General features: G+C 45.7%; 1 protein-coding gene across 11 annotated transcripts in view; it reads right to left on the bottom strand.

The window, feature by feature from the left end:
- The window catches only part of vps8 (VPS8 subunit of CORVET complex), a 957,961-nt gene that overhangs the window by 319,621 nt on the left and 621,840 nt on the right, over window positions 1–16,500 (bottom strand). For 10 of the 11 annotated variants that reach the window (XM_085985662.1, XM_085985663.1, XM_085985667.1 and 7 more), the window contains one exon: window positions 11,950–12,118. The exons of the other annotated variant lie outside the window; for it this stretch is intronic. In XM_085985662.1, coding sequence (XP_085841788.1) covers window positions 11,950–12,118 — 169 coding nt within the window. The remainder of the gene's footprint in view (window positions 1–11,949; window positions 12,119–16,500) is intronic. 11 annotated transcript variants of the gene reach the window in all.

Here is a 16,500-nt window from a genome sequence, read left to right as displayed (position 1 = left end):
TATTGGTCCAGGAAACCATCCCATAAACACTCCAGGAATTCCTCCTCCACAGTATTGTTACTAATTTGGTTAGCTCAATCTATATGTAGATTAAAGTCACCCATGATGACTGCTGTGCCCTTATTGCACGCTTCTTTAATTTCTCTTTTAATGCCATCCCCAACCTCCGCCTTACTGTTTGGAGGTCTATATACCACTCCCACTAACGTTTTCTGCCCCTTAGTATTTCTCAATTCTACCCATATAGATTCCACATCATCAGAGCTAATATCCTTCCTTACAATTGTGTTAATCCCTTCTTTAACCAGTAATGCTACCCCACCTCCCTTTCCTTTTTGCCTATTTTTTCTGAATATCAAATACCCCTGGATGTTGAGTTCCCAGCCTTGGCCATCCTTGAGCCACGTTTCCGTAATCCCAACCAAATCATATTTGTTTACCTCTATTTGCGCAGCCAATTCATCCACCTTATTACGAATGCTCCTCGCATTAAGACACAAAGCCTTCAGGCTTGTTTTTTTTAACGCTCTTAGGCCTATTCGAATTATTATTTACTGTGGCCACGTTTGATTTAAACCGTTGATTTCTCCGACTGCCATTTTTGTTTTTCTCCTTCCTATCTTTTGCTTTTATCCTTGTTTCCCTTTCCTCGGTCTCCCTGCTCAGGTTCCCAACCCCCTGCCATTTTAGTTTAAACCCTCCCCCAGAGCACTAGGAAACACTCCCCTAGGACATCGGTTCCAGCCCTGCTCAGGTGCAAACCGTCCAGTTTGAACTGGTCCCACCTCCCCCAGAACCGGTTCCAATGTCCCAGGAACTTGAATCCCTCCCCCTTGCACCATTCCTCTAGCCACGTATTCATTTGAAATATCCTTCTGTTTCTACTCTGACTAGCACGTGGCACTGGTAGCAATCCACCTTTGAGGTCCTATTTTTTAAATTTACCTCCTAACTCCCGATATTCCGCTTTTAGGACCTCATCCCGCTTTTTACCTATATCGTTGGTGCCTATATTCACCACGACAACTGGCTGTTCACCCTCCCCTTCCAAGATGTTCTGCAGCCGCTCTGAGACATCCTTGACCCTTGCACCAGGGAGGCAACACACCATCCTGGAATCTCGTTTGCGGCCGCAGAAACACCTATCTATTCCCCTTACAATAGAATCCCCTATTACTATAGCTCTGCCCCTCTTTTTCCTCCTGTGCTGTGCAGCAGAGCCACCCCTGGTGCCAGGAAGTTGGCTGCTGCTGCTTTCCTCTGATAAGCCATCCCCCCCCAACAGCACTCAAAGTGGTGTATCTGTTTGAGAGGGGGATGTCCACAGGGGACCCCTGCACTACCTGCCTGCGCCTAGTACTCTGCCTGTTGGTCACTCTTTCCCTTTCTTCCTGTCCAACCTCTACCTGCAGTGTTTCCAACTCCGTAAACGTGCTATTCACGACGTCCCGAGCATCACGAACGCTCCAGTATGCATCCAATCGCAGCTCCAGTGCCGCAATGTGGTCTGTCAGTAGCTGCAGCTGGATGCACTTCCTGCACATGTAGTTGTCAGGGACACAGGGGGAGTTTTTTTTAATTCATTCCTAGGATATGGCTTCGCTGGCAAGGTCAACATTTATTGCCCATCCCTAATTGCCCTTGAGAAGGTGATGGTGAGCCGCCTTTTTGAACCACTGCAGTCCGTGTGGTGAAGGTACTCCCACAGTGCTGTTAGGTAGGGAGTTCCAGGATTTTGACCCAGCGACGATGAAGGAACGGTGATGTATTTCCAAGTTAGGATGGTGTGTGACTTGGAGGGGAACTTGCAGGTGGTGGTGTTCCCTTCGCCTGCTGCCCTTGTCCTTCTAGGTGGTCGAGGTCACGGGTTTGGGAGGTGCTGTTGAAGAAGGCTTGGTGAGTTGCTGCAGTGCATCTTGTAGATGGTACACAATGCAGCACGGTGGTGGAGGGAGTGAATGTTTAAGGGGGTGGATGGGGTGCCAATCAAGCGGGCTGCTTTGTCCTGGATGGTGTTGAGCTTCTCGAGTGTTGTTGGAGCTGCACTCATCCAGGGAAGTGGAGAGTATTCCATCATACTCCTGACTTGTGCCTTGTAGATGGTGGAAAGGCTTTGGGGTGTCAGGAGGTGAGACTCTCGCCACAGAATACCAGCTTCTGACCTGCTCTTGTAGCCATAGTATTTATGTGGCTGGTCCAGTTAAGTTCCTGGTCAATGGTGACCCCCCCAGTATGTTGATGGTGGGTGATTCAGCGATGGTAATGACATTGAATGTCAAAGGGCAATGGTTAGACTCTCGCTTGTTGGAGATAGTCACTGCCTGGCACTTGTGTGGCATGAATGTTACTTGCCACTTATCAACCCAAGCCTGAATGTCATCCAGGTCTTGCTGCACACAGGCATTCACTGCTTCATTATCTGAGGAGTTGCGAATGGAACAGAACATTGTGCAATCTTCAGTGAACATCCCCACTTCTGGCCTTAGGATGGAGGGAAGGTCATTGATAAAGCAGCTAAACATGGTTGTGCCTCAGACACTGCCCTGAGGAACTTCTGCAGTGATGTCCTGGGACTGAGATGATTGACCTCCAACAACCACAACCATCTTCCTTTGTGCTAGGTATGATTCCAGCCTGATTCCCATTGACTTCAATTTTACTAGGGCTCCTTGATGCCACACTCGGTCAAATGCTGCCTTGATATCATTCTTACCTCACCTCTAGAATTCAGCTCTTTTGTCCATATTTGGACCTAGGCTGTCGTGAGGTTTGGCGCCGAGTGGTCCTGGCGGAACCCAAACTGAGCAACGGTGAGCAGGTTATTGGTGAGTAAGTGTCGCTTGATGGTACTGTTGATGACACCTTCTATCACTCTGCTGATGATTGGTAATTGGCCAGATTGGATTTGTCCTGCTTTTTGCGGACAGGATAGACCTGGGCAGTTTTCCACATTATCGGGTAGATGCCAGTGTTGTAGCTGTACTGAAACAGCTTGGCAAGAGGCACGGTTAGTTCTGGAGCACCGGTCTTCAACATGACAGCTAGGGTGTTGTCCAGGCCCATAGCCTTTGCTGTATCCAGTGCGCTCAGCCGTTTCTTTATATCACATGGAGATAATCGAATTGGCTGAAGACTGACTTCTGTAATGGTGGGGACCTCAAAGGGAGGCCGAGATGAATCATCCACTCGGCACTTCTGGCTGAAGATGGTTGCAAACGCTTAAGCCTTGTCTTTTGCACTCGCGTGTTGGGCTCCGTCATCATTGAGGATAGGGATATTCATGGAGCCTCCTCCTTCCGTTAGTTGTTTAACTGTCCACCAGCATTTACGACAAGATGTGGCAGGACTGCAGAGCTTTGATCTGATCCATTGATTGTGGGATTGCTTAGCTCTGCCTGTAGCATGCTGCTTCCGGGAGTAGTAACAGGGGAGGGGCCGATCGGGTGTACTGTGGAGTTGGGGGGAGCAGTCCTGCTCTTTTTGGCTCCAAAGAAAAAGTTTTGAAGCTTTTTATTAAAAAAAAAAGCATTTTGTTGGTGGTCACTGAAGAAACCTGAGCAGAGCTGGCCCAGTGCAGGCTTCATTCCAAGTTCTGCAATGGACCTAAAACAGGTGGGGGGCCCCATAAGGGGCCTAATACTTGTTTTAGGGGTCCACCATGGATGCCTGAAAAATGGCTTCCTCGGGGCGCAAGTTGATGGTCCCTGAAATTGGCCCTAGTGCACTCGTTTTATGCCCTTAAAATGGGTGCAATAAGGTTCAATTTCTACCCCATTGTTTGGGATGTATGTTTTTTTTTATGTGCCAGGGCTAGAAGGGGATGTTTATATGGCACTTTAGCACTGAAATTGTATGTTGCACCCGTAGTCAGCCAGCTAGCCTACAAGGTAAAAGACTACAGGGAAGCACCATCTGTTCAAGGTCCTGTTCATTAGAAACTTACAGTTGGAAAAGCCTCCTGACATGAATCTTGTCATTCATGTGGAAATTACTTATGAAGTAACACTGGGCGGCCTGCTGGTGGCGCTGTCCAGGGAGAGTATAAATACTCTGGCATGGGCCCAGCTTGCTCAGGACATTCTTTAACAGGAACTAGTGAAGGACACAACTAGATCTCCATGTTGAAAAACAGTTGATTAAAGCCTTGTTTAATACTCAGACCAAGTGCCTAGTAGTTTTCTTACATCACCTCCCAAAGAGAGTTACAGGAAGAATGACAAATTTACTGTGAAAAAGGAGGAAAATATATTTTCTAATCGTGTAAATAACTGATAAATGTTTTGGGATGATATTTATAAAACCAATCTCAGTTTAAAATGATGTTTGAATCTTTAGATTCGGTTCTAACTAATGATGTATTGTTGCAGTGGTTATGCTATTGGACTAGCAACCCAGAGATTATGGCCTAGAAATCTGATGACGCTGAACCCGTTTTCAGACGTAAAACTCTCACCTAAGCATCCAATATGGTGAGCGGGCCGTGAGCACTCATGACGCGCCAGATGTGCATGTCTGCCATATTGGTTAAGACAGAAAATGAGGCCTCCAGAGCCCCTGCCTGAAACAGGTGCGAGACCCTTTGCATATGCAAATAGGGAGCCTATCGCCTGTTTGAAGCCCCTTTTGTAAAATTGGGCTGCTGTGAATGAACTGGCAGCGTTCAGGTAAAACACGGTCTACATGCGGCCAAAAAAAGTGGTCATAAATAGGATGCTCACCATATACTTTTAATCTCTCTGACAAGTATAATGGATTAGCATATGACATTCACACCATTAAGAGATACACCGTTGATATAGGAAGTGCATGGTATTTATAAGAACCAGCAGATCTTCCGTGGCATTGCTCATGCTACGTCGGATCATGCACAGTTTTCCAACAGAAAACATTATACCATGTAACACACAATGTATTATTCTACAGTTATCATACAGCTGTGACATTTTGGCCACTACCCCTTCTGATAAGCCCACAGAACCTGCTGAGAGCAAGTGTAGGTTCTATTTTTGGCTTAGTAAAGTCTCCAGAATTCTGAAAGCAGTTTAAAGATTCTCAGCCTCACCTCTTTGGCTTTTCACAAGCTTCCATTCCAAAACTGGAGTGGTATGGTCTGTTGTCAGGGCAGGCGTCTCTGATGCACCCTTACAGGTACTGGGTGCCCAGCCTGAATATTCAAATTACTCTGTCCCTGCAGTTGAAGACAGAGTCTGTATTGCTCTCCTGGGGTGGGCGGGAGCTTTCCTCACTGTACTTCCAATGGCAGAACAGTACTCCTGCAATTTTGGGGTCTTTGTCTACTTAAGGAGCATCAACATTTTTATAACCATACATATCTATTGTTATTTGTAAAAGGTCTAGCCCTTTCTCTTCTTGACTGAGGATGGAGTAGAAGTAACTCTTTAATAACTGCTTGTCCCTGGATCCTAACTTCCTACTACCATTGTTTAGTGGTCTCATTCTTTCTTTCACCCTTTGACTTCTGCATGTACATTTGAAAAAAGTCAAACTTTATTATTAGTTGTGATGTTTTCAGCAACCTTACATTAAATGTTTCATCAATTAATATTTGAATAAATGTTTAATTCTCAATATGCCTGAAAGATTCTTTGCATATTTTGAAAGTTTCAGCTTATCTCTAATATTATTCTTTATATCTTCACTTGATCACACTGGTCTACTTTGTGTTTTAATCTGTTTTTGGATTTATATGGCTACTATACCTATCTAATTCTTTACACAAATGAACACCAGGTCCCCCGTTCTGACGAAAGGTCATCGTCCTGAAATGTTAACTCTGTTTCTCTCTCCACGGATGCTGCCTGACCTGCTGAGTGTTTACAGCATTTTCTGTTTTTATATCGGGTCCCCTATTACTGACCGCCCTGCTCTCAACTCCTCTTACAATAATAAGAATATTGCATATCCGGTTTACGGCATAGGTAACATAGAGCTTACATAGCAATGCCTGAGCATCATATGGTACAGGTGTAGATTTTTGTAACGTGGGTTGTATATGTACACTAATGGTGACATACACACATTATGTGGTACCAGATGAAAGTGGTTGCAAGCTTTTATGTAATATGCATTGTAGATATACAGGGACTGACATAGAGACAGATACATACCATAAAATATGGAGGGGGTGTTTAGTGGGTCTCTAATGGGTAGGTACCACAACTTCACACCATTCATGTGTTTCAACGCCGAGTCTCTCAATGAGGTACTGTTATATCGAAGCTTGTAGAGGAGCAGGGCAAATTGGACAGCAACTTCCTGATTTCCACGTTTAACTGCGCATGTGCGGACACCTGAAGTTGCTGTCCTATTTACTCCTTTATAACGGTGAGTGCGGATAGCCTTACCGCTATTCTTACCGCAACAAGAGCAGGTCAGAGGCTAGGTATTCTGTGGCGAGTGTCTCACCTCCCGACTCCCCAAAGCCTTGCCACCATCTACAAGGCACAAGTACAGAGTGTGATTGAATACTCTCCACTTGCCTGGATGAGTGCAGCTCCAACAACACTCAAGAAGCTTAAAACCATATGGGACAAAACAGCCTGCTTGATTGGCACCCCATTCACCACCTTAAACATTCACTCCCTCCACCACTGGCGTACCATGGCTGCAGTGTGTACCATCTACAAGATGCACTGCAGTAACTCGCCAAGGCTTCTTTGGCAGCACCTCCCAAACCTGCGACCTCTTCCACCTGGAAGGACAAGGGCAGCAGGTGCATAGGAACACCACCACTTCTAAGTTCCCCTCCAAGTCACACACCATCCTGACTTAGAAGTATATTGCCGATTCTTCATTGTCGCTGGGTCAAAATCCTGGAACTCCCTACCTAACAGCACTGTGGGAGTACCTTCACCACATGGACTGCAGCATTTCAAGAAGGTGGCTCACCACCACCTTCTTGAGGGCAATTAGGGATGGGCAATAAATGCTGGCCTTGCCTGCGACACCCACATCCCGTAAAGGAATTTAAAAAAATCCGGGTCAATAACCTGATAAACAATGATTTGCTTTTCTCTTGATCACAGCCAATTTAGATTCAGTTGTATTAAAGCTGAGCTGCTAAATAACACAGACAAGAAAACCTCCGATTTGCTTCTCAGTAACAGGGACAGCAGCTGCTCTGGGCACCTAACATGGAGAAAAAACACAAATTTGTTTTGCGTGGACTGCCAGCACAGATGATAGGACATGGCAAGGTGACTGAGCTTTGTCGCTGTTTCAGGTTCTGGAGTTTCACTGCAAGTATTCTCATCAGTCATTCACCTGGAAAATATGTTCTTTCTGACTAACATGCGCTTCAAGGCAAAGTGTGGCCTTATGAAATCTGTCCCTTTGTAAGGCTGTATCTAAGAGCAAAGTGTTGCTATAAGAAAGGAGCCTCGATGCATTAGGCAAATTAATTATTTTCAAAAGGTGTAGCCATATCACACAACTAGCCTATGATAATCTTGCACAAACCACAGTTAAAACAAAATTCAGTTGTACTGAATTTAGATGATGGAAGACTATTTCATGTTCTGCACTTAGAAGCTTCTGAGATAGTATACTCTGTTCCCATCTCTCTAAATTTATGTGACATTGTGTTATGATATAGTCTTATATTTTCTGACGTACATAAAGCAGCCAAATCCAAAGCACTATGACATTTCACCTCTTCCAGCTCAAAGTGAAGGCTCATGCAGCAGTATGTTATATCTTAGCTGCTTAGTGCAAGAGAGATGAAATCTGAACTGAGTTTCAAAAGAGTGGAGCTGTTAGAGATTAAGATTGAGAAATAGTTAAAAAGTCAATTTTATGTAAAATAATCACATATTGCTTTCATTTTTAGTTCTGTAGTTAAAATTTTAAAATTTATAAGCCTGAACGTAGCTGACAGGCAATATCTGTAGAATGCCAACAATCTGTTCAGTTCTAACTGTGGCCATAGAAAATAGCCTTGGCTAGTTCTAATCTTCTCACAGTTACATCTATATGTTTATTCTTTTCTGCACAAGTAAATAGATAAGGTAGTTTATGTTATGTCCTGACATTGTGCTGAGAGTCTTTGGTATGTTAAGCTAATACAGTAATACCTAATGTAAAACCAAGAGTGAAGGTGATGGAGGAGGCGATGTAATGTGAGGCGGGGGGGATGAAAGGAGACATCTGGAAGGTTAAGCTCAACTAGCTGTAACGTGTTCTTCCACGACCGCATCTCATGTAATCTCGATGTTGGCTGTGAATATGTTGGTTCATTTCACCTTTAATAAATCTTCAAGTGTTCGACTGCGTGTTGAACTCATTCTTGGCATAGACGCAGGACTGCAGTTTTTGTCTATATTACAAAATTCACTTTCCGAAGAGAGCCAAAATCACTGGTCAACTAGAAGCTCAAACTCTAGGCTCAGGATGTCTGCCTATCCCTGAACATGCAGGGAAGAACTGGAGTTAAGGCAAAGGAACTCTTGCAGTAATGAAGTTCAGCACAGAAAGAAAGAACTCGACTTTCAATTTTGACATGTTTTTTGTCTCTCTTTACAGTCATAACACTTCCATCTAACCCTGCACAAATGCACATTTCCAATTTGAGAGACAGAGGTAGATGACCTTACAGATCTCTGCCTCTAGCATGTTTGAACTGGCTGCTTGCAAGTGTGCAAGAGACTTGTATTCCAGCTTTTCCCTGTCTCTGTGGGAAACAACCTGATTACATTCTGCGATTGCTAAGACAAGGAATGATGTTGGAAATGGAACACATTTCCACTTTTGGCATTTAGTATCAGCATCAAGCACTTCCAGGTCAGCTTTAACTTTGCGTGGATGCAGAATACTGTTTCCCAAAAAAGCACCTCAACTCTAACTTCCCAAGAATACCACAAGTATGATATGCCTATTTTCCAACTAATCATCCTTAATATCCCTGAGTAAGTTTGCTGTTTTAATGCTGATTATAATAATGCGCAGTTTTGTGCGGTGCCTTTACACCTAGATAGTGGATTCTGACTGCTTAAAATGATCTCACACAGCACTGCAACAACTGAAAAAGCACAGGAAATCTGACTTAATTTGTCTGGACTCAAATTAAGGAAGCAAAGGTGGTGTAGTAACCAACTATGCCAGCCAGTCTCCTAAAAGCTTTTATTTAATTGATTGTTCATTCATTCATGAAGGTATCTGAAGTATATCATTGTGTGTTTGTCATCTAATTGCCAACCAAGTGTTGTCACTTGGTCTATGGGAATAATTGCACTGAAGCCAATATGTTTCATGTTGTCGGATATGATACTTGTGCGACTCTCTTCATTCAGCTCAACTTACATCCCCAACCAGTGAATGGCCAGAACCTGATTCTAGGTTAAATAACTCAACTGCTTTCTCCAACACAGCCCTAGTTTGACAATAAGATCTATCATTATACTCCTTGGCACTTCTCACAATTCAATTATTTTAGAAAATGTATGTGTGCGAGAGATATTTTTAAAATTTGTATATGGGATGTGGGCGTCGCTGGCAAAGCCAGAATTTATTGCCCATCCCTAATTGCCCTTGAGAAGGTGGTGTTGAGCCACCTTCTTGAAACGTTGCAGTCCGTGTGGTGAAGGTACTCCCACAGTGCTGTTAGGTAGGCAGTTCCAGGGTTTTGACCCAATGACGGTGAAGGATCGCCGATATACTTCTAAGTCAGAATGGTGTGTGACTTGGAGGGGAACTTGGAGGTGGTGGTGTTCCCATGCGCCTGCTGCCCTTGTCCTTCTAGGTGGAAGAGGTCGCGAGTTTGGGAGGTGCTGCCAAAGCAACCTTGGCGAGTTGCTGCAGTGCAACTTGTAGATGGTACACACTGCAGCCATGGTACGCCAGTGGTGGAGGGAGTGAATGTTTAAGGAGGTGGATGGGGTGCCAATCAAGCGGACTGCTTTGTCCTGGATGGTGTCGAGCTTCTTGAGTGCTGTTGGAGCTGCACTCATCCAGGCAAGTGGAGAGTATTCCTTCATACTCCTTACTTGTGCCTTGTAGATGGTGGAAAGGCTTTGGGGAGTCAGGTGGTGAGACACTCGCCGCAGAATACCCAACCTCTGACTTGCTCTCATTGCCACAATATTTATGTGGCTGGTCCAGTTAAGTTTCTGGTCAATGGTGACCCCCAGGATGTTGATGGTGGGGAATTTGGCGATGGTAATGTTGTTGAATGTCATGGAGCGGTGGTTAGACTCTCAATTGTTGGAGATAGTCATTGCCTGGCACTTTTGTGGCGTGAATGTTACCTGCCACTTATCAGCCCAAGCCTGAATGTCGCCAAGGTCTTGTTGCATGCGGGCATGGACTGCTTCATTATCTGAAGAGTTGTGAATGGCACTGAACACTGTGCAGTCATCAGCGAACATCCCCAATTCTGACCTTATGTTGGAAGGAAGGTCATTGATGAAGCAACTGAAGATGGTTGGGCCTAGGACACTGCCCTGAGGAACTCCTGCAGCGATGTCCTGGGGCTGTGATGATTGACCTTCAACCACCACAACCATCTTCCTTTGTGCTAGGTATGACTCCAACCAGTAGAGAGTCCCCCCCTGCACCCCCCCCGATTCCCATTTACTTCAGTTTTACTAGGGCTCCTTGATGCCACACTCGGTCAAATGCTGCCTTGATGTTAAGGGCAGCCACTCTCACCTGACCTCTGAAATTCAGCTCCTTTGTCCATGTTTGGACCAAGGCTGTAATGAGGTCGGGAGCCGAGTGGTCTTGGTGGAACCCAAACTGGGCATCAGGGAGCAGGTTATTGGTGAGTAAGTGCCGCTTGATAGCACTGTCAATGACACCTTCCATCACTCTGCTGATGATTGAGAGTAGACTGATGGGGCAGTAATTGGCCAGATTGGATTTGTCCTGCTTTTTGTGGACAGGACATACCGTGGCAATTTTCCACATTGTCAGATGGATGCCAGTGTTGTAGCTCTACTGGAACAGCTTGGCTAGAGGCGCGGCTAGTTCTGGAGCACAAGTCTTCAGCACAATAGCCTTTGCTGCATCCAGTGCACTCAGCTGTTTCTTGATATCAGGTGGAGTGAATCGAATTGGCTGAAGACTGGCTTCTGTGATGGTGGAGACCTCAGGAGGAGGCCGATATGGAACATCCACTCGGCACTTCTGGCCGAAGATGGTTGCAAATGCTTTAGCTTTCTCTTTTGCACTCACATGCTGGGTTCCACCATCATTGAGGGTGGGGATATTGACGGAGCCTCCTCCTCCCGTTAGTTGTTTAATGGTCCACCACCATTCACGCCTGGATGTGGCAGGACTGCAAAGCTTTGATCCGATCCGTTGATTGTGGGATTGCTTAGCCCTGCCTATAGCATGCTGCTTCCGCTTTTTAGCATGCATGTAGTCCTGTGTTACAGCTTCCCCAGGTTGGCACCTCATTTTTAGGTACGCCTGGTGCTGCTTCCGACATGCTGCTCTTCACTCCTTATTGAACCAGGGTTGGTCCCCTGGCTTGATGGTAATGGTAGAGTGAGGGATATGCCGGGCCATGAGGTTACAGATTGTGGTGGAATACAATTCTGCTGCTGCTGCTGATGGCCAGTTTTCAGCTGCTAGATCTGTTCTGAATCTATCCTATTTAGCACGATATATATATAAAAATATCAATTAATTATTCAGAACATGAAGACTAGTATTAGGAAGCCTTATTCATAGGTTCAAGCGGACATAGCACGAGAATTCCAGATCCCTACCATTCTTACTTTACTGAAGTAACAACACTGCAAATAAATAAAATGCATCTTCAGTAAAGACTCTGCATGGCATGGCTCTGGTAATGATAAAGGAAAGAGTAAAATGCTGGCAAAAAACAGATTCCATTCACTGGTGATGTAAGCAACAGTACATCATATGGGGCATGGTTTCTGGCGGGGTTAGTATCTAAGGAACATGGCTTGCTCTATAGCACCTTACCTGTGCCAGAGAGGTGCTTTTGCCCTTGTTGACTTCTGATCCCAAATCTCTGTGTCTTCCCCCTTTATTACTAGAGTTGCACTTGTAGCAGGTCCATCTTGTCTGTCCTTCGGTTTGAACCCCACAGTCTTTACTTTGCAGACACTGAGAGTGGTAAATATGGCCACAGCTGAAAGTGAAAGGAACACAGATTAACAGGGCTACTCATTGCTGGCTGGTGGCCAGCTCAGGGACAACTGTTTGTGAAACACAGAAGCCCCAATTTTATACCCGTGCCCAACAAGAATAGGGTGTACGGGGATTAAAATATTGGTAGCGTGGCACTCACCAGATCCACGCTCTGCCCACGACCCATGTATTTTAACAGGTGCATTTGAGCAGTGGGTGGGGCCCTTGTCCCAGGCAAGTGAGGGCCCCATTTAAGATTCGAAAGTCACCAATCAGACCCCAATGCTATTTTTACTTTGCGTCGCGAGGTTGGCACCTGGTGCTGCCCTCAAGTAAACCTGGGAAGCTCATTTAAAATTTTCAAGTTTCCTTGTGGACCAAGGAATAGGAGTGTTTATTTATTCTTGAGATGTGGACGACACCATAAAAGCAGAATTTTATTGTCCATCCCTGGTTGTTCTGAGGGCATTGAGTCAACTACATAATGTGGGACTGGAGTCTCATGTAGGCCAGATTGGCTAGAGGCGGCAGGCTACCTTTCCAATAGGACATTAATGAACCAGTTGGGTTTTTACAACAATCCAGTGGATTTCTTACTCATGTTGTCTTACGCTACCAGATTTATTGAATTCACAACTCACAAGCTGAGATTTGAACTCCCAATGTCTGGGTTGCTAGACCAGTACTATAACTACTTGGCTACAGTATTCACCCAAGCACTGTTCTAGAATTGAGCATTTCATCTAGGCTAACACTCAAGTTTAGTGTTAAGCGAGTGTTGCATTGTTGGAGGCGACAACCTACGGATGTGATGTTAAACCACAGCTGTCTGGTTGTTCAAGTAGATGTAAAAGATCCCGTGATACTATTTCTGGAAGAACAGGGAGTTCTTCTGGTGTCCTGGCTAACATTCCTCCCTCAACCAACACCACTAAAAACTGGTCAGTTGTTTCATTGCGGTTTGTGGAATGTTGTTGGGTGTAAAATGGCTCTCTCTTTTGCTTACATACGTCTTCTTCTTCTTAGGCAGTCCCTCGGAACTGAGGATGACTTGCTTCCACATTAAAAATGAGTTCGCAGGTGACTGATCAGTCCAAATGCGGGACCTACATTCTCTGTCACAGGTGGGACAGACGGTGGTTGAAGGGGCGGGTGGGTGGGGTGCTTGGGTTGACGTGCGCTCCTTGCGCTGCCTGCGCTTGGCTTCCGCTTGCTCCCGGCGAAGAGGCTCGAGGTGTTCGGTGCCTTCCTGGATGCTTCTCCTCCACTTTGTGCGGTCTTGGGCCAGGGATTCACAGGTGTCGGTGGGGATGTTACACTTTTTCAGGGAGGCTTTGAGGGTGTCCTTGAAGCGTTTCCTCTGCCCACCTGGGGCTCTCTTGCTGTGCCGGAGCTCCGAGTAGAGTGCTTGTTTTGGGAGTCTCGTATCGGGCATGCGGACAATGTGACCCCTCCATCGGAGCTGATCGAACGTGGTCAAAGCTTCGATGCTGGGGATGTTGGCCTGAGCGAGAACACCAACGTTGGTGCGCCTATCCTGCCAATGGATTTGCAGGATCTTGCGGAGGCAGCGTTGGTGGTACCTCTCCAGTGCTTTGAGGTACCTGCTGTATATGGTCCATGTCTCTGAGACATACAGCAGGGCGGGTATCACTGCTGCTCTGAAGACCATGAGCTTAGTTCCGGGTTTGAGGTCCTGGTCTTCAAACACTCTTCCTCAGGCGACCGAAGGCTGCACTGGCACACTGAAGGTGGTGTTGGACATCGTCATCAACGTCTGCCCTTGTTGACAGTAGGCTCCCGAGGTATGGAAAGTGGTCCACGTTGTCCAAGGCCTTGTCGTGGATTTTGATAATCGGGGGGCAGTACTGTGTGGCGGGGGCAGGTTGGTAGAGGACCTTTGTCTTACGGATGTTTAGTGTAAGACCCATGCTCTCGTACGCTTCGGTGAAGGTGTTGACGATGGTTTGGAGTTCGACCTCCGAGTGAGTGCAGAACTAAGCGTCGTCTGCAAACTGTAATTCGACGACAGAGGATGGGACGACCTTGGATCTGGACTGGAGGCGACGGAGGTTGAAGTTTCCCGTTTGTTCTGTAAATTAGCTCCACTCCAGTGGGGAGCTTACTGAGGGTGAGATGGAGCATTGCAGCAAGGAAGATCGAGAAGAGCGTTGGTGCGATGACACAGCCTTGCTTGGCCCCGGTTCGTACGTGAATTGGGTCTGTGGTGGAACCGTTGATCAGGATCACGGCTTGCATGTCGTCGTGAAGCAGGCGGAGGATGATGACAAACTTTTGAGGGCAGCCGAATTCGAGGAGGACACTCCATAATCCCTCACGGTTGACAGTGTCGAAGGCCTGTGTGAGATCAAAGACAGCCATGTACAGCGGTTGGTGCTGTTCCCTGCATTTCTCTTGTAACTGACGTGCGGTGAAGATCATGTCCATTGTGGCCCTTAGTGGGCGGATTCTGCATTGCGACTCAGGGAGGAGCTCTTCGGCCACTGGGAGAAGGTGATTGAGGAGGATTCTTGCGACAACTTTCCCTGTGACAGACAGCAGGGAAACGTCTCTGTAATTACCGCAATCGGACTTGTCACCTTTCTTGAAGATGGTCACAATTACGGCATCTCTGAGATCCCCTGGCATGCTCTCCTCCTTCCAGATAAGAGAAATAAGTTCATGAATTTGCGGCAGTAGTGCTTCTCCGCCATGCTTCAGTGCCTCGGCGGAGATTCCATCTGCTCCATAACAACAGTCACAATTCACTGTATGTAAGGATTTTTGAGATGTTCCTGAGAGACAGGATAAGACGCTATATATGACACAAGTTTGTTTTTAATAGCACTGGCTTTTCAATTCTTTAAAGTCTGTTTCAAACTTGAACCTGCATTAGACTCCCTGACAGAGTTAACCATGAATGGCAGTTTCTGTGCTGCAATAGGGGACCATGAGTGCTCAATTGTTATATTATAGTGTAATCAGCTTTCCTTATCCTAATGCAAACTCAGCTACAGCATTGTGTGAAAACCAATTCTTTGGTGCAGCCCGATGTGCCTGTTCAGTGTACAAGCTCATTAGTGCTGTAAAATAGGTTTAACTTCATGGGGCTATCCATAATGCAACTGGAGCACCTGAGTAGCCCTTCAGTTGCTGAGTGCCAACAGGAGTGAAGCAGAGGGTCAGTCAAGAATAATATAATTTTCTTTTGCCTGGGTGGACTTGCGTTTTCCTAGAGGCTCCTAGACTGCCCCCTCTCCCCGCCCCTCACTTCTGCACTTCAGCCTTGATAGACTGAAAACTTCATGCAACCACTGCCTGTGCCAAAAAAAAGCCTCTGGCTGCTGGCGCCTGAAACTCCCACACCACCTCCTACCCACGTGAATCATGCGCTATGTGCTGGAGTACCAGGAAAACACTGAAATTAGCTAATTTTGCCCCACAATTGGTGCTCAATCTGGGCCTCGGGGGGGACTGCATTATTGGCCCCTCTATCTTATAGAGCAGAGAATTTGTGCATTCAGACACTATAACCTATAACCACCGTAAACAGAGTTCTGACAGTTTCAGATACCTTGGTCAAATCCTGATAATAAAGTTGTTCACTCCATCTAAATTCCAATCTTCCTTGCCTCTGTATGTGTCAGAAAGCACTGCTATGTGTGTCAGAAGATAATCATTAAAGGTTACTGTTGTTTTCATAGAATGAAATCACAGTTACTAGAAAAAGGGAGGATAGGAAATGGGCAGCAGTGATTTAAGATAGCTTCATAAGCAACGCTGAGCAGGCAATTCATAAGTGACAATTCTGAGAATCTTACTGCTGATTGAGCATTTACACCATGGATTTAAAGCTGTTAAGGGATGATTTTACGAGTCCTTGCCCATGGTGAAATGCCTGGTTTGCTGTGAGTGTGGATCAGAAAATTGCAGACGAGAACTCAGAAAATCTATCCTTTTATTCTACTTTTTGATTTTTACGACACCAAAATCTAGCAATTATTGTTGGCGATATAAGCGGATGAATGCTGAACAAGTTCGGATGACATTCCTTTTTCTACTGCTTCAGCAAAATTGAGGCCCATGGGATAAAAGGGGCAGTAGCAGCATGGATACATAATTGGCTAAGGGATAGAAAACAGAGAATTGTGGTGAATGGCTGTTTTTCAGACTGGAGGGAGGTATACAGTGGTGTTCCCCAGGGTTCAGTACTAGGACCACTGCTGTTTTTGATATACATTAATGACTTGGATTTGGGGATACAGGGCACAATTTTGAAATTTGCAGATGACATGAAACTTGGAAGTGTAGCAAATAATGAGGAAGATAGTAATAGACTTCAAGACAGATTGGAATGGGCGGACACATGGCAGGTGAAATTCA

The sequence above is a fragment of the Somniosus microcephalus genome, chromosome 4 (genome assembly GCF_052327205.1).
Source record: "Somniosus microcephalus isolate GS21.2 chromosome 4, FLI_Smic_1.0, whole genome shotgun sequence".
Lineage (NCBI taxonomy): Eukaryota > Metazoa > Chordata > Chondrichthyes > Squaliformes > Somniosidae > Somniosus > Somniosus microcephalus.
The sequence above is the reverse complement of the archived record's forward strand: the minus strand, read 5'-3'. Positions and strand labels throughout refer to the sequence as shown.